The sequence below is a fragment of the Thunnus thynnus genome, chromosome 2 (genome assembly GCF_963924715.1).
Source record: "Thunnus thynnus chromosome 2, fThuThy2.1, whole genome shotgun sequence".
Lineage (NCBI taxonomy): Eukaryota > Metazoa > Chordata > Actinopteri > Scombriformes > Scombridae > Thunnus > Thunnus thynnus.
Genome location: NC_089518.1, coordinates 32351765 through 32375060, shown reverse-complemented (window position 1 = coordinate 32375060; position 23296 = coordinate 32351765). Strand labels below are relative to the sequence as shown.

General features: G+C 40.0%; 3 protein-coding genes across 11 annotated transcripts in view; 2 read left to right on the top strand and 1 right to left on the bottom strand.

The window, feature by feature from the left end:
• Window positions 1-5773, top strand: part of taok3a (TAO kinase 3a) — a 72084-nt gene extending 66311 nt beyond the window's left edge. For all 5 annotated transcript variants that reach the window (XM_067570474.1, XM_067570449.1, XM_067570457.1 and 2 more), the window contains 3 exons: window positions 128-340; window positions 857-1039; window positions 4280-5773. In XM_067570474.1, coding sequence (XP_067426575.1) covers window positions 128-340; window positions 857-1039; window positions 4280-4441 — 558 coding nt within the window. In that variant the 3' untranslated portion in view covers window positions 4442-5773. The remainder of the gene's footprint in view (window positions 1-127; window positions 341-856; window positions 1040-4279) is intronic.
• Window positions 5774-7552: 1779 nt separating this feature from the next.
• On the bottom strand, window positions 7553-9970 carry pebp1 (phosphatidylethanolamine binding protein 1). The gene is made up of 4 exons (XM_067570559.1): window positions 9836-9970; window positions 9405-9514; window positions 8602-8702; window positions 7553-8028 (listed from the first exon to the last, which is right to left on the bottom strand). Exons 1-4 carry the CDS (start codon window positions 9968-9970, stop codon window positions 7811-7813), a joined length of 564 nt encoding a protein of 187 aa, XP_067426660.1. The 3' UTR covers window positions 7553-7810.
• Window positions 9962-21596, top strand: vsig10 (V-set and immunoglobulin domain containing 10). Of its 5 annotated transcripts, XM_067570503.1 has the most exons (10): window positions 9962-10086; window positions 13394-13475; window positions 13570-13899; window positions 15035-15340; window positions 16634-16924; window positions 18892-19176; window positions 19507-19620; window positions 19860-19872; window positions 21036-21178; window positions 21264-21596. In XM_067570503.1, exons 1-10 carry the CDS (start codon window positions 10066-10068, stop codon window positions 21356-21358), a joined length of 1680 nt encoding a protein of 559 aa, XP_067426604.1. In that variant the 5' UTR covers window positions 9962-10065; the 3' UTR covers window positions 21359-21596. The 5 variants fall into 5 exon arrangements, 3 of the variants coding, with proteins under 3 accessions (XP_067426604.1, XP_067426597.1, XP_067426610.1); XR_010924230.1 differs by lacking the exon at window positions 21264-21596 and having other exon boundaries at window positions 18892-19169; window positions 21036-21139; XM_067570496.1 differs by lacking the exon at window positions 19860-19872 and having other exon boundaries at window positions 19507-19633.
• The last annotated feature ends 1700 nt before the right edge of the window (window positions 21597-23296 follow it).

Sequence of the window (23296 nt, the reverse complement as noted above, 5' to 3'; positions counted from 1 at the left end):
CCTTAAGACATGACTTTACATGAACTCAAGACAGAGAGTAGAACTAGAAATCTGAAAACTGATTGAATACTCTTTAACCTCCTCTTCTTGCTGCCGCTCTGTCCGTCTCCGTCCACCCTTCCACCAGGCCTTGGAGCTGCAGATCAAGAAGCAGTTCCAGGACACATGTAAGGTGCAGACCAAGCAGTACAAAGCCCTGCGCCACCACCAGATGGAAGTTACGCCCAAGGCCGAGCACAAGACGGTGCTCAAGGCCCTGAAGGACGAGCAGACACGCAAGCTGGCCATCCTGGCCGAGCAATATGAGCAGAGCATCAATGAGATGATGGCCTCGCAGGCGGTGAGCGCAGAGACATTAACTTACGTCATAGTCGATGATAAATATCTTTCTACTTTTATCACTTTTTCAGGGAAATATCGGATTGTTCTTATGAAAGCTAGAAGGCATCATTGAAGACGTTTCATATAGTCTCCACCTGTTGCTCATGCTTTTCAATTTTTCTCCTCCTTTACTGTCCTCATCTCATATCTTGTCTTATTTCTGTCTTTCCCTCCTGTTCTTTTTTTATCTCACCCTCATTTACATCCCTCTTACTCCTCCCTTCCCTTCCTACTGTCTTTCCATGTCCTGTCCGTCCCTTTTGCCCTTCCATCCTCTTCCATCCCTTCGTCGCCTCCTCCCCTCCCCTTCTTCTGTCCTTTCTGTCTCTATTCCTTCTTTCTCCTCTCTCCCTCCTTGTGTGTGTCTTATCCATGTTCCTCCGCCCACCCCCACCCCTCCAACCTCCCCATCTCTCTCTTTCTATCTCTTTGTACATCCCTCTCCCCTATTGCGGTCCGTGGTCGGCTGTGTCAGCTGCGTCTGGACGAGGCCCAGGAAGCCGAGTGCCAGGCCCTGAGGCAGCAGCTGCAGCAGGAGATGGAGCTGCTCAACGCCTACCAGAGCAAGATCAAGATGCAGACCGAGGCGCAACACGAGCGCGAGCAGCAGAAGCTGGAGCAGAAGGTGTCCCTGCGCCGGGCTCACCTGGAACAAAAGGTGTGGTGAAGGAAAACGCTCATTTTAAAGTAGAAGGAAGCATTACTTACAGTACTCACCCCCGAAATTTAAGGCACTCTTCATTTTTATCAATGAAAGAACTGTTGCAATATTTAATGTACTAGACGTTTCTGTTCTCTCTCTAGTTAACTAACTTGTCTACCTTAATGTTTAAATGTTTTTGAGTCAGTCAGAGGCCACCGTAATTTAAAGGCATGAGAGCAGTTGGAGATGTGGTCCTCGTAGACGTGAAGAAGGGAGATCAGGTTTTTTCGGTTTTGCTGAAGTTCCTCCAAAAGACTAATAAAGGCGTCAGTAGGCTTCAAACAAAGTGCTCGTCAGATTGTCGAACAGCATCTGAATCCTCCACACAGTCCCAGTGTCAGAATTGGTTCGACAATTGTTTCAACTTTCCTAAAGCAAATATCCAACAATCAAGTCCACTTTCTCACAGTGATCGTCCAGCTGTGCAGAGATGAAGAAGTATGTAGCGTTTGAACTTCTCGCTCAAACTCAGACAACTTTTTGTGTGTACAACCAACCGTCTTACCCCTCGCTATAACGGCCTTCAAGAGTGGAATGGAATATAATATTCATAATTATGTTTTCATTAGTGTATAATCACCTGAAACTAAGAATCAGTGTGTTTTCGTTACCTTAGAATGAGCCCTTTATATCTACATAGGGAGTGGATCCTCTTCCACAGAGCCCACCATGTAGCCCAGAACAGACAAACCATATATTCATACATTACTTAAAGCTCCTTAAAGACCCTATAAAAAGAAAACTTTCTTGAAAGCTGTCACTGTCTTTAAAACATGAAATCTCTAACAGTGACCTCATCTTGCGAAAGTAGGCAAAAACAAAAACTTCAACCATCCTTCCATCACAACGTCTTTAAGAAATCTAACAGTCTTCCTCTGTTTAACTCATCATCAAGGTCTGATTATTATAGAAACATAAGGTACTTTGTAATTATTTACTACAAAATGAAAGCAGTAATAAATTAAGAGCTATATTGGAGGGACTCTAGGTACATCTGAAGGAGGACGTGTGCAAAAGTAATTTGCCTAAAAAAAACAAAAAGGATGATAAAGATTGAGCTATACTGTTATAATTGTGTCTTTTTATAAATAGAAGATGACAAAAATGTCGTAGTAAGAGAACAAAACTATCATCTACAGATTTCACTACCATTAGGAGTGTGTGGGAGAGACATGGTTGTCTGCTCCCTGCAGGAAGGCATGCCACTGTCATCACCACCTGTGGTGAGGGAAATCTGTGTGTGTGTGTGTGTGTGTGTGTCTGTGTGAACTCATAAATGTCTGTCTGGGTCGGCTTTCATGCCCGCACTGCCTGCTGAGGTGGATGCAAATGTGTATCCGGACCTGTTTGCTTTAAGTATCGAGGGGCGTGCAAAAAACCAGCGCCGGTCTGTTTGTATCTCAACTTATTACCAGACATTCATGTTCCTTCACTCTGCAGCAAGCCGGCAAATAGTTTTCTGACTTCATTTTATCATTTTATTACATAAATTTGACAGCGTCGTCAATCTGTGTCCCCTAACTCCGGTTGCAAGACACCCGTGATACACATCTTTCAAGCAACCTACCATGTATACCGATGACATGTGATAAGATTAGAATGGCCCGAGTACGCCTCCTTCCAAAGTGACCGACGTCATCGCTACAGTCTAGTAGACAGCACTCCGACAACAAAGGAAGAGACATTTGAAATGCCGCCCTGATCCAGTCCTGCTGGGTCCAGCGGTGTCTGCGGGAGCCGCGGTGGTCTGTCGCCATCTCCTGGCCGCGTGCGGTACCTGCGCTCACAGGATCGGGATGATGTCATGGTTTTCAGAAGCACTATTGTCCTCCGGTTCGGTTCATGGTCAGAGTCTGGAGTTTTCTGTGCATGCTCAGTAGTTGGCCAGATTGCCGTACTGCGCCATGCGGTGCTTTGTCTGGACTCGTGGACGTGTCTGCTGCGTTTATGTGGTTGTTCGGTCGACAAAACTCCTGCCAGGACAGAATCTGTTGGTAGAACTTACACACTCGCACCTTCATGAGAAAAACAACGCACATCAAAGTCTGCATCCAGTTACACGTCATAGGATGCAACACAGGTTATTTAGTGAGGATATAAAACAAACAGTGAAAACCATCACCATGCCCTGCAGTAAATCCAGCATTTGTAAAGGTTGTAGTGTGACTGTGTCAGAGCTGTTGGTTCAGTTCTTTTGTATGTTTTGAGGCTGCAGTTTGCTCTGTGGTGTATTGAACTCCATTATACTGCAAGGTGCTTCCACCTGTAGCAAATAGCAACAACAGAAATTAAATATTAGAAAGAAGAAAACTGCTTTTAAAGAAGGAAAGGCCCTACACACCTATGATACACCACCACAGGTGTGCTTTACACCTCCTCTCAGGACTGTGTAGGTATATAATAGTACATCTTGTTAATAGATGTATTTGGTCCAAGCCTGCATATATATACTGTATAAAGATACTCAAGGGACGCTAGGGAACAAAGAATAGACCATTCATATATGAAAAACCAACACCTGGGGAGGGGCAAATATTTTTAAAGCCCATTCAGGTAAATTTCCACAAACATACCCAAAAGATTTTTCAGATGATTAACTATAGATGATAGAAACAAACTCCAAACAAGAATAAAAGCAGCAGATCATTTGACTCATCAAACACAACATTGATGAGTGCTGCATTTCATTTCGATCAGGCTGTTCTAGCGCTCGAACTCACTAACATTTATGTTGTTGCACACAAAAATGATTATAACCTTTTACAAAGCAGGTGCTGTTTAGTATTTACATTGCTGTTGCGTTGATTAAGTGCAGGGTAAAAACAAGAATGAACTGTTTCACTTTTTATCTGAGAACAAAACATGTCTGAGACCGAATTATTGCACCTTCAAAAAATCATGTTTTCTACAAAAAGAAAAAGCATTTCTAACTTACAGAAAAAAAAGGTATAAAATAAAACCAAAACTACCAAATCCATCGTAATAACAACAACCAAACTTGAATTGAAATTAAAACTTAACTGTTTGCACAAATAACAAAATAAAGGAAAAATGGGATGCATTAAAGGAGTAAAAAAGGATTTTGCCCCAAAAGAGCTTATGAAGATATAAAAAAAAATCCAAACTAATCAGAAACGTCTCCTGCGTCCAGTTTATTAACCCTTCATATCTCTTGTTCCTGTACGTTTCCTGCAGATTGAAGAGGAGCTGGTTTCCCTTCAGAAGGAGCGTACTGACCGTATCAAGCACCTGCTGGAGCGCCAGGAGCGGGAGACTGACAGCTTCGACATGGAGAGCATGCGGCTGGGCTTCGGCAACCTGGGCACTCTGGACTTTCCCAAGGACGACTACAGATGAGGGGCCGGGGGCCGCTGCCGCCGCCGCCACCGCCATCTCTCGGAGTCCACCAGGCGTCCGTCTGCCTCAGAACAACCCTTCTCTCATTTTTACCTGAACTCACCTGACAGTGCAGGTGCTGCTGACGCCCTCACTCAAACACACACAGACGCATAAAACCGGCTCCAGAACCAGCTCCAGTGTGTTTTCTGGGCTGGTCAGACAAGAGTCGATGGCAGGTTTGAGTGCCCCTCCTCCCCTTCCTCATCCTCCTCCTCCATCCCCCCCATCCTCCCCCACCTAACCTTCCTCCCCCTCCTCACCTCTCGTGGTGTCACAAGACGACAAAAAAAAAAAAAATGCTGGATAACTTCCTGTAGTTGTCATGTTTTTGTAAGAATACTGATAACATAGTCACAGTGTTTTCTTGTTTCTTGTGCAATGATGACACTTTTGGCGTGACTAAAAGTGGGACAAAAAAAAGAAAAAAAAAAAACAAACGAGAGAAGGAGGGAGAGAAAAACGAGGGCAGTCCGATGAGCGAAATTGCTCCACAACGACCATGCATTTTTAGAGGTGATTCATCATTTTTTTTGTTTGTTTTTTAGTTTCTCGGATCTCAAGCGGTGCAAAAATCAATCTCTCAAAGCGATAAATCTTAAAACAGCTGATCCTTCCAGCAGCTGCTTCTTTTTTGGTATTTATTCATCAGGACATTTTTATGACAAATTTGAATAATTTGATACTTTGAGAGACAAATATCACGATATACATACACGTATAATATGTGATCTCCTTCAGGTGAATTTGATTACAGAGGGGGAGGGTGACGACGAATCATGGTACTCAATATGTGTATCGTACTGATTTCTCTGCACTGGCAGCCAATGTGAATAATAAATCCATGTGACACGTGAACTCCAACTCCCAGCTAGCACAAAGGGCTTCATGTGGGGGAGGGGGGGCGGGGGGGGGGACCTGTACTTTGTGTATAGAAGGATTTATGGAGAGCTTTTACTTATTTTCGTATTGTATTTTAACTGTCACTCAAATCAACAACAAAAAAAAACAACTTTTTAAAGCGCTTTTTTTCCTCCCCCCTCCTCAGATAGTCTGTGAAGTTCAGTCATCTATCAATGGGATTTTTATTTTTAATTTTTTGTTTTTTTTTTTGTTTTTTTTGCTTTAACCACAACTCTTAAGCTGTGTATTTTCTTATAAACCAGAACAGTATGATGCTTTATTATTGCATGCACTTTAATTTTTTTTTTTTTTTTCCAGGTTAAAAGAAAGCATGAATCTGTCAGAGCTTTTAATTATATTTGTAAATAAAGTGCTCATCACACAAACGAAGGATGTGTTGTTATTATATCATTATATCTGCTGCATGGAACAAACCGGGAGATGACGGCGACGTCTGCGCGGTAAAGATGATGAAATGTTGTGGATTTGTAATGTTTTCAACTCGACGGTGACAAGTTTGAGCTCTACAGCAGCTGTGTGTGCTGCACGACGTCCTGAAGTAAACATTGAGCTTTTAAAGTGTAGTAAAATGCAAACTGAAATTCTGCTTTTAAAGCATAAAATCCAGCTCTGAATGGCTGCACATATATCTGATTTATTGTTTCAGAGATTAAATTAGTAAAAACAGAAGTAAATGGTAACAGTCTGTATATGACAAATCCAGAACCAGTGAAAGTAACGAGGTGACTGTATACAAATAAAGAGACCCAGCTGTTTGCAAGGACAAAGGTTATAAAGGTCTGTTAGATAAACCTGAGTAAAGTTCATAGTAATAAACCAGCTACACCACTGACACTAACCTTTACTGTCACTGTTGCTCTTTCACAGGAACAGGAAAAGGAAAAGGAACGGTGGAAACCTCAAACTTCATTCTTGGAACGTTCCAAGAACGAGATTTGAGGTTTCCACCGTTTTCTGAGGAACTGTAAAGATGAATTCATCAGCCGCTCCGTAACTGAAACCAAAGACTTTCTCTGTATTTTCTTCTGCTTGACTGACATTTAAACTTGAAAGTACACCTACTAATAATAATCCAGACTTACAGTTGTTATAATCAATGTCTGTGAAGATTCTCAGTTATCCAAAGAGGGATGAATGGAGGACAACTGGACTCGATTGTAGATATAATCAATATTTTCATCATAAAGATGGATCAACATTAGATGGATGTAATGTAAAAATAAAAGAATAAAAGAATGAACCCTCAGCCAATAATCACCTGACCCTGCAGTTTGCTAATGCAGCGCTCTTATGAGCGTTTTAGCGTCTTTCAGCTGAAACTGATCTGTTTCGCTTCACTTTCACTGCTCTCATTGCATCTTTTTTAAGCTGCAGCAGTCATAAAGCTCTAAAAAGGGACACCAAACGACAAAGTTAGGAACTAGCAAGTGAAGATAGCGGAGCATTTAGCAAGTAAAGAAAATGATTATTGGACTTTTATCCACTAGATGAGCACAAATAGGACTGAAATTAATGAACGCACTGTAACTGCCGGACATGTGAATAAGCAACTGTTTGCTAAGTTTGCAATATTAACTAAAAATACATGTTAGTATTGTATTCACAGCTTGTTTCTACTGGAGGTTTAAAAAGAGAAGTGTCAACTGATTGTTTCCTGGTTATCTTTTCTGCTTCAGCATGAGTCTCCTGTGTCTATCTACACCAGTCAGCGATGGTCAGTTACCACAAACTCCACCCTGCTGGTTTCACTGCCATTGAAAATGACTACACCTGGAACAGGAACTATGATCCAGAGACAAAATTAAGACCCTGGTTCCTCTTGTGGAAATGCAGGTAAACTATTTACCTTCATTTACACCCAGAAGGAACAGATTGAGTTACAGGAGCCTCTTCTTTACATCATACAAATAAATAAAAGGTTGAAGGTTAAAAACGGTAAAATAAAGTAAAATGTCCAGCAATTTACATGAGTATAGTCATAAGAATCTGTAACATGTTGATCTTTTTTTAACTGCTTCTTGTGACAAATGTAACCCACCTCCTGCTTCTATTCAAATCTTAATTATCCCTCACATTTATAATAATTTAAATTAGCTAGTAAACCTTGAAAAAGGATCAGAAAACATTCCCAGAAAGAACACAACCATCTCAGTCTTTAGCAGGTTTTATTGTGCAGATGACGTCATTCAGAGGAGATGTTATTTTTGTCAGTGCGTGGGTTAAACAGGCGAAGGCAACAATGGGAAGAAAATACTATTCGGTGGCACACTCACAAAAATAAATGCTTTGCTACAGTTGGGGGGGGTTTTTTGCTTCTTGCAGGAGTGGGAATATCCTACAGATCAAAAAGCCTCTGTGGGAATTCCTAGTGCTTAACGCTGTCACGTCGAGTCTTTTCTTCTTCTTTTATTTTCCAGCCAGCTGCTGGTACAGTTTGGGGACGTAGTCGTCCCACTCTGCCTGGTAGCAGGTCCCGGCCACTGGGGCTCCCAGTTTGTATTTCTGCCTGAAGCTCTGGATCTTGAACTTGCCGCGGCCGTCTCCGGAGCGGTTGGTGAGGACTGCCTCAGAGCAGGACAGACTGCTCGGCTGCTCGTACACCAGCCACACGTACCTGTGGAGACCTGCGGGGGGACAAAGACTGAGGGTTTTAAATCTTTCATCGCTGCTGGAAAATCTTTAAACTGCAGATACTTGACACCAGGCAACACAGATACTGTATACGACGGCAAAGACTTTCCAAACTCCAAACCAGCAGTTACATATGTTCAATTTAACAACTGATCAGCGGACAGTTTGATTTCAAACAGACATAAACTGTTTGTATTCTCACAAACACACCAATTCTATTAAAATAAATATGAAAAAGACTGTGAGAAACATGCTGAGTGTCTGGACCAATCCCCTGATTAATATTTCACCAGGAAGACTTCATTTTAATACATGTATTATACATGTTTTCGGCCAGAAGACCTTCAGGAATTTCTATGTTTATGTTTCTGCTTCTGCCCTCCCGGACACATCCAACCAATAAGCGGAGCGAACGTTGTCACGCAGCTTTGGTTCGCTTGGATATTTCTCTGTGTGAAAAGAAACTGAACCAACGAGGGGAAACACACCGACTCATCCACTGATTCAGCCCAGAGAAAAAGCAACTACAGGTTATAAAAAAAGCGCTGCGTTTCATCCTGTCTTACCTGTGCCCTGGGGGGGACCGGAGCCAACGTAGTCTGACATGACGCAGCCGGAGGAGACGTCATTTCCTTTCATGTTGACCACCAGAAAGTGATGCCACTCCCTTTAGTGACAGACACAAAAAAAAAACACGTTAGTATAAATGTGTTTATAAGCAGTACGATGCACAAAATTTAATTCAAAAAAAGAAGATTGCATTAGATTGCAATGAGGTCACCTGTGAGTGACTATTCTGATTATAGGTTTTACTTCCTCTGTGGTTTTCTCCTCACCAGCAGTCGACAACTACAGAATTCTGCTCTTTATCGTATCTAACAACCAAAATCTTTTCAGATGGAGGTCCCTGGAGTGAAATCTTATCAAATAGGGCTCTGCGGCCTAATGTGCATCAATTTAAGGGTCCTTAACATGAAAAAGGTTGAGGACCACTGGTTTATGGCGTCATCAGTAACAAACCGCAACGTCCCTGGCTGAAGTTTATTCAGGTTACTTTGACGTCGACAGTTGTTTATTCTCCTCCCTCGTTTCCTGTCATATCTCTACTGAAAGCATAAAATACCCCCCACCCACCTACTTCCCAGGAAGACAATACATTTGACCATGATTTTAAAAAAAAAAAAGGTGAAAACTGCTAATTAGATCACATCATTTGTGTCACATCTGTAATCTCCTATAACTAAATTATTGTCTCCCTGCATCTTTTGTGCACGCTTAAAATTAAATTTCCTCAAATTTCAAGCAGGATGCAAGTCATTTGGTGTTTTCTGCTCTAAATTTATTTCAAACTTGCCATCTCTCCTCTCACCTGAATTTGGGGTCTTTCCTGCTGGGAGCATCGGGGTCGGTCAGGGCCAGAGTGTACAGTTTACCGGAGTCACATCCATCCCACTCCAGACAGGTGGGTCGATCCTGCACCTGGAAAAAAAAAAAAAAAGATTCAACAAAACCTGTGCGTCATTTTCTCAGTGGCCTGAGTATTTGGCTCAACTTTGACACCCATCTGGCGGCGCTGTTCACCATCTGTTTCAGCTGCAGACACGCTGTGGGTGGGGTTGCATTATGTTTGTTACCTAATTCATTGTTGGCAAACATTTGCATGCTGGATGTAATCGAATAATCAGCGACAGAGCAGTTTTCTGATGATGTAAGCGTGTCAGCATGGTGCAAACTGCAGCTGTTTCATTCAGAGAGGACGCTAAGTTAGCCGGGTTAGCTAAACACCGTTAGCTGACTGACCTGTGTTGGCGTGAGCACTTTGCCGAGTTCGTCGATTTCCACGGATCCGTATTTAACAGTCATAGGCTTTGCAGGTTTTTCCTCGACCTCCTGCAGGGCGAGAGGCCCGGTCCACTGGCTCATATCTACGGGCATGTTGGCCGAACAGGACTGGTTTGAGCTGCAGGTGATGCTGACTGTGCAGGCAAACAGAGTCTGCCAGAAGTGCTGCGTTCAAGTACAATCAGAAGATGTGGGACCTGGTGAAAAATGTGCGTGTTTAGCTTCTTCTTCTTCTTTAAGGTCTATTGGCGTTTGGCAAACAACGAATTGGCGCATTACCGCCACCAACTGGTGTGGAGTGTGGATAAGAATATGTAGTATTTACAATATTCATTAAAAAAAACTAAAAATCTTCTCAATCAAATCAGTTAGTTAAGATACTGAAATAGGATTCGATAACACTGATTTCTTGAGTCCTTTGGTAGAGTATCTATTAGATCAAAGTGTACTTTTATCTTTCTGATGTTTTGAATCAGATGCTTTCTTTCTGCCTCATATTTCTGACTGTGTAGCACAACATGCTCTACTGTTTCTTCTTACCCACAGGATTCACATCTGCCTGTATTATGTTTACCTGTTTTGAAGAGTTTCAATACTTTATTGTCAGTTCAACATAGTTCATAGGAATTTGATTCGGTGGGCTCACACAGAACAAGAACAAGAAGAACCCCTTCATATACAATGAATAATGTAGTAGAGTAGAAAGTACAATATTTCTATCTGAAATGTAGTGGAGTGGAAGTATAAAGTAGCATCAAATGGAAATACTCAAGTAAAGTACAAGTACTTCGAATTGCACTTAAGTACAGTATTTGAGTAAATGTACTTTCCACCACCGACAAGTTGCACCATCTGGAGCCAAGATATTTCCATTTGTGAACCTTAAACAATCTAAAATAGATGCTAATCGCATTTTTAAATGAATTGTCTGTTGTAGTGTTGATAACACCTGATTGTCTTCATGTAGATTCACATTTACTGGATAATTTGTCTGTTTTACCATGTTAGTGACACATATTCACAGCAGACCAATGTGAGGTGGCTACCTTAACTAATCGATGCTTATTCCAAATTCATGTTTTTGTGTTTAGCACTATGAATAGAGAAGTCGTGTTTTTTCCCAGTAATCTAACTACACTTAAACGTCACATGCGGCACAGGCTGCAGGCGAGGTTTGTGGTTCGTTTAGATGTCTGTCAATCACATCAGCCGTCCCTCCCCCGACTCACATGCTCTATTAACATACTTTATGTCTCCAGACGTCCCGTTTTTAGTAACGACACTCTGAGAGAAATGTTTAATTGACTTAATAAATTGAAAAAATATGATCTAGCCTACCTGTTTCTCCTTCTTATTAAACTGCAGTAATTCCTATCAGGGATTAGACTGGGTCTGTGGTAATCAGTATAGTAGTTTATAGCAGACATTGTGGTAGCCTACATGAATGGTGCCTATTATCTCCTCTATGTCAGTAGTTCATTCTACAAACCTCAAAACACACATAGGATGAGATTTTTTGTCACTGATTCCAATTATATGAATGTTTTTTGGGTTTTTTTTCATTATTGTTGACTTGGAGTGTTGTACGGCAGAAGTCAGACAGATTGATAATGGTGAGAGATGAGTTCATCCCAACACTGACAGTCCCCAAACTCCCACAGTTAAAATGCTCTGTTTAGTAAAAAACCAGCTACTCATGCTGTCATCTTGTAACGACCTAATTACACTCACCAGTTCATTTGACTTCCCAGCGTCTATTGCATTTGACTTGACTACAATACTTGTTATACATCTATTTTATGAGGATTATATGTTTATCACATACTTTTAAAAAAAAAACATGTCTGTATGTTACACCAATACACACAATATCACATAATTCCTTGTGCCATAATCCAAATCCAAAGTCAGATTTTTATTGTGCCAACATACAGCAGATCACAGAAAACATCATGCTGTGCCATAAACCTACAGCTTCATTAACAGATATCACAATTCACCACTTTATGTACTTCTAGCTAAAGTTGAACCAGTAAAAGGCTTAAAAGATTTAACCAGTTTACTACAAATCACTCATACTTTACATCACAGCTGTACATTTGTGTGTTTTATATATTTCCAGGTCTATTATGGATCTATTTATGACGTTAACATTTGTCACTTTACTGTTGATCATGACTCATTTCTGTTAATAATGTGGGTTAGGTGCTGACTAATTTCAGGTGTTTGGCCTGCATTTCCCGAAAATGATAATGGAACTTTGACAAAACATGTTGCGGACTTGATTTTCTTTTTGCAAAACTCAAGCAAGTTTAAAAAGTCAGCTGATTAACTGGAAAAACAACGGCTGTTTGGTACAATATGAAAACTACATACAAAAGACATTACAGCATGCTTTTGAAAATGGTCAACTAAAATAGCTAAAACTTTCACAATTTTACCAACTTCTTATCAAAATCTGTCATAAATGTATAACGCCATTACACAGGCAGCCTTAAATAATACACATCTACTCTAACTCACCCTAACTTCCATTAAAAACCATAAGAAAACAATGTCATTACAGTCCATTTAGTAGCTGTGTTGGAACTTTCAACCAAACCAAATGATCGTCCTCTGGACCTTGCCCAGTTGTCATGGTATTCAAATCTTTAATTTCTTCTGAAATAAATGTTATGATGTACATACTAAAGTCTTGTTGTAAACCATCTCTGTGACAACAGCGATTCCATCCGCAGAGGAAGGCCATGAAATGTGGTTGAAAGCTCTGGAAATACAATGTGGACCCTGTTTGGGTTTTTTTTTTTTTTTTATCAAGCTGCTTTTTCCAATATCAAAAATGAACCTTCAAGTTAAAAAAAATGGAAATTTGAACATGTTTTTTTTTTCTCTGGAAAAAAAAGGGGAAATCCAACTGCTGATGAAGATCATGTAATATGATTGAAAGCCTCTGCACAGCTCCTAAAAGGACCTTGTGGTGACATTGTCTTCTCAGCTCCTGTTTCCACAGTCAAAAACGGACTTTGAATCTCAGCTTTAATCTGTTCAAATCTATAAAAATAAATAAATCAGCCCATATAGATGTGAAAAATTAGTGTGCAACTCAATTTTTAACACCAGTGATACAGAAATAATCTATATCATTATAATGCACTTTAACAACTGTCCTAATACAGTGTTACAATGATGTAATATTTGTGTAATAATCTTATTTAGGCCTGTATATTTGATTGAAAATGGTGTTACTGTACCTTTAACAAGGTGAAGTCAGGGTGTGGTTTATCCGTTTCCGGATCAGCGTGCTCTAGTAAACAAAGCAAGTCCGCCAAAAACCTGCAGCAGAGACAGAAGTTCCGTCATGTCAGACTGCTCACCTGAGCTGACACTCTAGTGTGTTTACTCAGGTTTAAATGGGCGGACTGGTGTCCGCTGTGTTTCAGTGTGTTTCAGACGCGCTCACACAGGTAAACTAGTCAGACAGGTTTGGACTGAAAGCCTTTTGTTCGCTTGTTTTAGGAAGGAGATGTAGCCAATTGGGAAGTTATCATGAAGATAGTCGCAACTGTATCGCTTCTACACCTGTGTTTATACGCGACAGGTGAGTTTTTTATTGCCACGGACAGCCAGGTGAGCCAGGTGAGTGTGAGAAAACCTGCTGACGTTTCTATTTTCTCTTCCTCTTCTTGTCAAAGCGGCAGTTTCGGGCTCCACTGAGACAGTCGTGACAGCCGCACCGGACGACATCGCTCTACTTTCTTGTTACACCGCCGGTAACGTAACACCGTCTTTAACGACATGGATGAAAAACGGTCGGAAAGTCATCAGTGGCCCTTCAGCAGTAGCTGCAGCAGCTGCAGCCGACCTGCCGAGCCCTTCACCCGCCGCACAGCGCCTCACGGTGCTGCATAATGGGAGTCTGAAAATCCAGAGTGTGAGAGCTGGAGATGAGGGCAGCTACCTGTGCAACTCCTCACTACCAGACAACAGCACCTTTCAGGCACGTGTCCTGCTCCAAGTAGCCAGTAAGTGAACACTCACATGTCCAGTAAAGAGTCCAGTATGATGCTGGGCCTTTTAACGTTCACAAGAATTAAGCATTTCAAGCAAATACAAACTGGTTTTTCAACATGACAGACGGGCCTGCAGTCACATTGTGACATGCATGAGACTGAAAACTGCAGCTAAAAATTATATATTTTTAAAGCAAAAAGCCAAACTTTTCAGAGCTGATTGTCCATATCTAACATTACACTTCTTCGATATCTGAATGTACGAACAAAAAAAGGAGTTTCCTGACTGGTGTATGGAGAAGTGTGTGGTTCAACATATGGCTGACTGAATATTGGTTAGAATGAGGTTAATTTTGTCTGTGATGCTTCTATAAACAGAACCTGAATAAGATAGTATGATGCTGACGTTTGTTAAGTGATTTATGTATCATGTTTGTGTGTTCACTTCTATATGATTGCATATGGAAATAAAGGTGAACAAACCAACTTATAACTGCTGTAAGCTTTACAAGATATTTAATTATTTCGTTTTCTTTTATATTACAGTCTTTAGTCGCCCTGCTGTGTTTATAGACACAAATTGTAGACAAAGGTGCTGTTTACCGGCTGTATACTCTCAAAAACACTAAAGATTAATTTCATTATTGATTCATCTGTCAGTCGATTGTTCAATTCATTGTCCACAGCTGGAATTATTAGTTGATTGTTATGATAATTCATTATCAGCTATATTGATAATCAGTTTAGAGCTGCGACGATTAATCGATGGCCAGAAAATTAATCGGTAACCGTAGCAAAATCCTCTGCGGCTTCCTGTTTGTGTAGATTTTCAGTTTTCTTGATTCTTCTGTAATATTAAACTGAATATTTTTGGGTTGTGGAACAAAACGAGACATTCGAGGACGTCTGTGCATCATTTTATACACATTTCCCAAAAATTCTGACCAGCATATTTGGTACATTTTTTTAAAACTGTGAGTACTAGAATTTAAAATGTCAGCACTGAACCATTCAACCCTTCAACGACATGTTCCAACACATATGTGGCATCTTACTCCACGTTGATTCTTCAGTATTAAAATAACATTCTTTGTCTCACCGATTTTGTAATTAGTCAATCAAACCTTCTTGCACGAACTTCTTTCAGGTGGTCCAGAAAATGTTGCAATATCCGTCGGTCCCGCCGCTCCCCTGTCCAACGGGACGCTCGTCACCTTTCGGGGCTCGACCGTCACCTTTAACTGCTCCGGCTCCTCCTACCCGTCTCAGCAGCTGACCTTGGCCTTCAGAGGAGCCTCGTCCAGCAACGACTCGCTGGATTCAACCTCTAGATCCTGGCTGGACTTCAGGATAGCAGACATTCAGCCCAGCGCTCAGGGAGTTTACAGCTGCATGGCCCACAACACTGTGTCTCATCAGGCGGTCAATAAGAGCACACAGCTGCTAGTATACTGTAAGTACCACTAACAGAATGCCTCGATGTGACGACACTGTAGGTCTGATGTAGAAACTTGTTATTTGTACGGTTGTTTTCATTTATCGGGCTGCAAATAGCAGGAGTCAGCTTTTACTGAATATTAACATGAGGAAAAAATATATACAAAGCAACTTTTGATTGATGAGTTTCAGTCCGGATACCAAAGCAACACCTTAGTCAGAATAATATAAACATATTTTTATATAAAACCTATTAATTTTGCAAGTGTCCTCAAGTAGAACCTCGATTAAAAATGATACACAGATGTTGCCGAACTGATCAACTAAACATAGCACAGCAAACGCAATCTTAATCTTTAATCTACGTGACCTCGGTTATAAAAATAACAATTTTATCTGCAGGTTTAGGATGAGGGAAGAGCTGGAACGATCGGTTGATGAATCGATTAGTCATTTGACGGAAAATTAATCGGCAATAATCGATTATTCGTTTACGAAAAGATAAGATGACTTTACTGTCTGTCACAAAGCAACAGTTGTTGTTACAGTTGAAATGATGAAGACGCTTGCAAATGACAAAACAATACAACATTCAAACCTTACTTGTGTTTTTCATTTTGCCTCTTAAAGATTTGATTAAATTCTACTATTTCACTTTTTTTGTCTTTTAACAAAATGAACCAAAACACAAACAGAAAGATATGAAAGAAAAAGTGAATCCTAATTTTGCTATTTTGGTCTATTGCAAGACTGTCCATCCTGGAAGAGACACATTTTGCTTGTTTGTTTGATTTTTTGAAGGGAGTTTCTTCACCCAAATCAAGGGTTAAAGGTCAGAAGTGTCCCATGCTGTAAAGATTGTATTGCTGTAAAATTATAGATGTATTAGTGAGTCTCTTTCCTATAATACGGTGAAGAGAATTTAAAGATACGCATATTTAATATATGTAAGACATTCATAGAGTCAGAACTAGTAGCAAAGTTTACAGAGAGATGGTTCACTAGTTTGAATGGGAATCATTGATGGGAACCACAAACTGTTCTTTAAAGTTTTTAGTGGGCAGATTGATTTGGTGCTGACTACAAAACCTCCACCACCATTCACACTAATGTGGGTCCTTTCTTTGTCACAGTCAAAACAGTTTTATCAGCTGCTCTGACTGCTCTACTCCTTTTTCAGAGATGATGTCACTAAAAAGGCTCGATATTTAAATAATATCACTCTTAATGCACAGTTCCTTTAAGTAGTTCTTCCTCTCCTTTCTGCAACTTTCATCAAGTTAATAAACGATGTTTTTGTCCTGACTAGATGTCCCAGACAGGCACCCTGAGTGTATGTGGGTGCCGGTACAGGACTCCTCTCACGTCCTGTTCAACTGCACCTGGTCCGGAGCGTATCCCACCCCGACGCTGCGCTGGGGGGAAGATGAGGGTGACCGGGGGGTTCGCCGGAAAGGACGTATCTATGCTGCCGAGGTGACGGACAGCCTGTCGGTGACGTTGAACCGCTCCCAGCTGTACGACGGGCAGACGGTGAGGTGCATGGCGCAGCACCGGGCGCTAGCCGCAGGAAAAGAGAAGTCGTGTTCGTTCACCCTCAGTAAGTGTGTTGTGGTGAAATGAGCCTCCTAACAATCCTGAGATGTGCAGCTACTGAATCTTTTATGTACTTTCCACTTTAGAGACTGCTGAGCTACTCTGAGAGTCTCAGCGTGCAAAGATCTCAGTATTCTTAGCGCTGACTTTAGTTTAATTATAAGACAGTTTAAAGCGTTTTTTCTCACTTACCATGAAGATAGTTTGTGTTTTATTTGTCCAGGCTGTGTTTAACATTTCCCATTTAGAGTCTTATCCTGGTTAATTGAACAAGAGAAACCTGGATGTACTTTTAACTGTATACATGATCATAACAGTATCCAGGTTCCTGATTGTGTTTTGCACTAGTAAGAAAACATTGCGTAATCCTTGTTCATACATACTTCAGATACTAATCAGATGTTCATACGCCCCTACACGCCCTTCCTGTCATAGACTCCCGTCACACTGTATCCGATCTATTCTGTTTCTATTATAAACTAAACACTGTTGCAATAACTAACACTTTGAGTGCAATGAGTAGTCAATTAATCGGCAGTTATTTTGTTAATTACAAAAATGCCAAATATTTGATGGTTTCAGCCTCTTTAATGTGAATGTTTGCTGCCTTTCTTGGTCTTACGTGATAGTGAATTTAATATTTTGTGGTTTTGGTCCCAATAAACATCTGATGATGTCTCATTGTGCTGTAGGATATGTTTCGTTGACCACATTAAAGGTTAATCAATTAATTCTGAAAATAATCTGCAGACAAATCGATGATGATGATGATGATGATAATTGTTAGTTGCAGCAATATGAGAGTCACAACCCAGGAAAACTGATTGACAGGTTAACTGACACTTATGTGTGTATAAATGTTATTTTTACATCATAAAGATTAAGTTGTTTACAAGTTCCTTGTTTAATTCTCATAATTAATACTCCCATAATTAGTTTTAAGTATTTCTGCTCATACAAACACAGTCAGTGAGACACAGCTAGTAGCGAGACCAGGAGGTGTTGAATGCAGGAAAGTTAGTGGTTCAATCAGTAGTGTAAAGCTTATCATCACAGTATTGTTCCAACAATGAAATGACGCAGAAATTGGCCCTATAAATCATTGAACACAAGGAGTGTCTTAATCAAATAAGATCCAGACTCTACCTGTCTAATCTCTGAAGTATCATTTAACCACAGTTTTTATGTAATTATATAACCATTTTACTTTTTATTGATTAATATAACACGTTTAACTTATGTGCCTGTCATGAAACTTTTTACATTTTAGAATCTCACCACAGGCCGACGGATAGTTCTTAAGTCATCCTAAATGTGTAAAGTGTAAGTTTTGTGTTTCTGGCAGCAGCAGCAGGATTTACTTGATGAACCGGGTAGTTGACAGAAACAGCCCTGAGTGAAAACCTACAGAAACTCAAACTTCAGCAGAAAGTTGAAGAATAAAGACAACAGCCGTAAAACAACACAGCAGTGATGTGTTAGCACTCTAATACGACGGGTATCCTGATGAGCCAGGGTAACTAAGACTTCAATTCATTATTATTTTGTACCACCGATTAATTTATCGATTATTTTTGTGATCCTAGAGCCACAGGTGACATCTTCATTTTGTTTTTTTATAACCAGCTGACCAAAACCAAATATAGTCAATTTACAATTATAAAAAAAACCAGACAAAAGATGCAGCAACCAGAGACTGTTTGGCATTATTGCTTGATAGCTGAATTAAAGGAATAGTTTGACATTTATTCGGCTATCTGTTTTTCCTCTGTTTCCAGTCTTTATGCTAAGCTAAGCTAACCAGCTGCTAACCAGAAAGCCATCAGGCATATTTTCCAAAATGTCAAACTATTCTTTGAAGCAATTAAATAAAAATGCAAACCCTTACGATACTGAGAGACTCTTGTATGTTTAAAAAAATCTTTATTTGTCCAGTCTGAAAACATTTCAGTGTTTGTCCCTCTCTCCCAGAGCCTCCGTTCCCTGAAGGCGAGCCACTGACCACGGCTCTGGAGGCGACCAGTGTAACTCTAACCTGCACCGAGGCCAAGTCCATCCCCCCTGCAAACACCACGTGGAGGAAAGGGCTCCAGCAGGACGACATCGTGCCCGGCTCGAAGTACGTCCTGTCTCGAGAAGGCCCCGTTCTCAAGCTGACCATACTCAACATCAGCAAGGACGACGAAGGCGTCTACTTCTGCCGCAGCGAGAACCCCCTCGCTGTCCGAGAGCTGGAAGTCTACCTCACTGTGAGGAGTGAGTCTGGGATGAGAGGAAGCGGCTCAGTGTGCAAATAAAAACAGAGAAACAGACTTCAAGATGTGCAGGAAAAAAAATAATTTGCGTTTTTACAGTTATTAGAGAGAGAAAGAGAGAGATTAGCAATTTAAAAGTGTAAACAAATGAAACCTTTAAAGAGGTAAACACAGTGAATTGAAGATGCAGTTTTTAGAGCCATAGATTTTAAACAAACCGAGCCAGTGACTGCAGGTGTCGGCTCCACCTCTGGAATGCTGATAAACCTGCTGCGTCGCCCTTTTTTCCGCTGCATAATCCTCTCCTTGTCGTCTTGTTTTGCTTCGACAGCCTCCTCAGCGTACACCGGAGCGATCATCGGCGTCTTTATAGCTGTGCTGATCGTGGGGTCGGCCGTCATTGTCGCTAAAACGGTTTACTCCAGCCGACACCGGATTTGCCTGGGTTTGTATATCGAGTTTATCTCCGCAACACAAGCATGGAAGTCACAAATGCATGCATCTCATGACTCTGCCCAGCTTCACCTCATATGTTTAAGAAGGATATGATCACTTTTTGCACACATTAAGCGTTCATGTACTGCATCTGTAATGCTGTATGTGAGAAATGTAACTCACAAAAGCCTGAATTGTAAATATACACCAATACTGATTTCACCATTTCTGTTCATATTTTTGTTGCAGGAGGTGGTTTTGGGTGAGTATCTCACATTTACTTATCTAACACGCACGGCATGTTTATTTTAGTGACCTAATCCACACATATAAAGGGATTAAAGCTGTTGTTTCTGCTTCACACTCTTTTTATTCCTGCTTACTGTAGAAGTACTACCAGTGATGCAAAAGTTAGATGCATTTAATGTGATTTGGGAGTCGGGTAAGGAGAGCTTCTCTTTTGTCTCACTATTTGGCACCTGTGTTCACCAGTTATACTGCACTCCTCTTACAGTGATAGTCCTGCAGCAGGTCAAGTAGAAAGGACAGTTTTGTTCCCCTTTTCTAGTTGTTGAAATGCATTCTGGGGAACTTAGCAACCCTTATAAAATACCCTTTGTCTTTAGTCCGTGCTACCAACGCAGAATGTTTCTGCTGTTTATATACAAGAAATCAGTGTGTATTTTTCAGGAAATAACCCTGATCGAATGTGACCTCTGTAAATTAAACGTCACAAATAGGAAGCAAAATACGTTTTGGAAGATATAATACTTTTTTTAAACTTTCAGAATCCAGTTCATCACTCGCCATAATTTGTTTAGATTTTTTTCCAGATGTAAGAAGCTCCTTAATTTCCTTTGTGCAATTCATTGTTGTATAATGGTTAATTAGTTCATTAGTTTCAACAATCAAGCTGATTTTTTTTTTGTAAACAAACAATATTATGTTGTTTACATTCAGCGTTTCTCAGCCAAAACTAGGATACAAACAGTTTTTTGTATCTTTGAGGCCTAATAAACCTGTTGAATACTTTTCTTTCCTCATAAAACATTTGCAGAGCAGATTTTTGGAGGAATTTGATACTTAAATACTTTACATCCAGCAAGCTTCTTCTTCTTTGCCTTTGTTGCCACATCGCTACATTTTCTTTGCATGACATCCATCCCTTGTATGGGTGTTCTTGTGAGAGCGTACACAAGATGTAAACAAAACAGGGACCCATTCTTAAAAATATTGCTTGATAGTGCTACTAGCAGTCAAAAACTCCACAGGGTACCCTTTACATTACATTCAGCACTACATTCTCAAAACCTCTTCAGAAGAACACATAATCCCTGAAATGCATTAAACAACAAAGATTTGATGATGTGTAACAGCAGATAATGATCATACAGCCTCTAACATAATGACATTTCTGCTCTCCAGGCAAATGGACGAGGACAGAGGAGACGTGCTGAGTCTGGTTGAGTCTGACGATGAGCAGATCTTTCAAGACGCCGTTCCCCGGCTTCCTCCGTTAACAAACGGACGGCACACAACGCTCGTCCAGATACACCGCATCCCATCGAGTATGATCCAATCACAGCAGTTTGCATTCGTTTTGTGAATGAAGTTCAACACGTTTGGTAAAGTGAAAATATCCTCTTTTGTCAGGTGATCACGAGGAGGCAGAAACCGCTGACACAAGTCCACAACAACAAGAAGACACCGTTCAGACAGAAGAGCCGGTGGATCTTGTAACATTTTAGGTTTTTAGACGATTGTTTTACTTTAAAATAAATATAATTTACTCCCAATACTCCCAATGAGAATGTGAACAGAATTGGTGGAAGACACGTGTAAAAGAAAACATGATCTCTTTTAAATTAGTTTTTTTTAAAGTGGGTTTTGAATTTTTATAAGCTAATTTCTATGGTTTGTTTGTACAGCATTTTCAATATGTTGCTGTGATGTTGAGGTTGATAAATTAAAACTGTTTAAACAAAATGTGACAACGGCTCCCGTCATCAACTCACTTCCTCCCTCCCTGTCCTTTGATTACGTCTCTGTCCCGCTCTGTACGCAGATTATCTCTGACTATCCCAGTCCAGAGTGTGACTCTATACTGGAACCATTTTAAAAATGAGGTGGAGTCAGTTTGTCACTCGTCATATCTGATGTTGTGTGGGATGTAGTGAGGGTTAAACCAGTTTTCTTATGTTCCTGAAAGCACATGAATCCCACCAAGAAGAAACATGAGTGGTTGGAGTGAAATTTTGGTAATAAAATATCTGTAATGTAACAATATTTTGTTCTGTTAGTTTAATTATTTGAGCGAGGGATTGGTATTATGATGAGGATTAAAAAACATAATAGGTAGAACCTCTAGAACCTCAATTTTTCCCTTAAATTACCCCGTTAATTATCTTAAAAGTAATAAAAAAATGTATACTGACCAGGACAGCAAATATGCAAGATTAAAATAGAAGTTAAAAATATAACCACAATTGGCAGGATCAAACCTTTTTGCGCTCAGCAGAAGGCAAAGTAAAGCAAAGTCACTTCAGCTAGTTTAATTCTGTTTAAAAGAGTGAAACTAAGCACATACTTGTTTCATCATTACAATCTATGCAGCATTTCAATAATTGCTCATTCCAAGTCCCGCCATTTTTCCTCCCTTCATTGGATGTCTTTAGTGAGTTTAATCAGGATTGCTCAAACATATCTTGAGTTATGAGCAGATATGTGATAGGCCACGCCCTCTTGCACCAATCAATATGGTGCCTCAGAATTGGGTTTGTGGTGCCCTGTATGGGTAAGGCTTCAAACGCTTTGGCAGACGTATTCCCAATTACGGACTGACATTATGTACAAAGATTTATGGTGATTCGACAAATAGTTAATGAGTTATGGCTAATATTCTCTAAGCCCCGCCCATTGTGAAGATATTTTGTTTGATGGCGGCCATGTTTTTTGACCAATCTTGCTCATTTATAGTAGAATTGTGCATCTTAGTCCCACAGTGATGTATACCAAATTTGGTGTTGATAAAGTCAAAATCCAAAAAAGTAGGTGTCACATTACTGTTTTTCAAATTATGCAAATTGGTAAAAAAAAAAAAAAAAAAAATCCACCATGGCGGACTTTTATGATTCAGGAGGCTTTTACTTTTGTAAAGTACATTGAACTTGACTTGTGTGCGAAATGTGTACCTAATAACAGTGAGATAAATATATATATATAAATATGTTTTGTGAGTCATTTAATACACTTTATTTGCCTCACTGAGCCATGAAATGGAAATATACTAGATTTTTGAATAATAATTATGAGATAAAATGTTAATGGGACTTTTTAGTGAACAAATTATCTTCTAGTTCATTAAAACATCAAGACACAAACAACACTGACAGTTTAAATTCTCAAATTATTAAAATACAATCGAAGAGGGCATAATTTTTTTTTAATTTGTGACTGTTTCGTAAAAAAAAAAAAAAAAAAACTAAAACTGTTCCTGTAGTTCATCTTGACATATTTTGAATCTTTGAAAGAAAGGTTATGTTCCTAACTAGACCTGAAAAATTCAATTTAGAATTAAATTTAATTTTCGGTCATTTAATTTCTGACCCCTCTTGTTCTATCATACATAAAACACGTGTCATATTAGTGAGTCAACAGTAATAATTTCACCGGAGGGATTCGTTGAT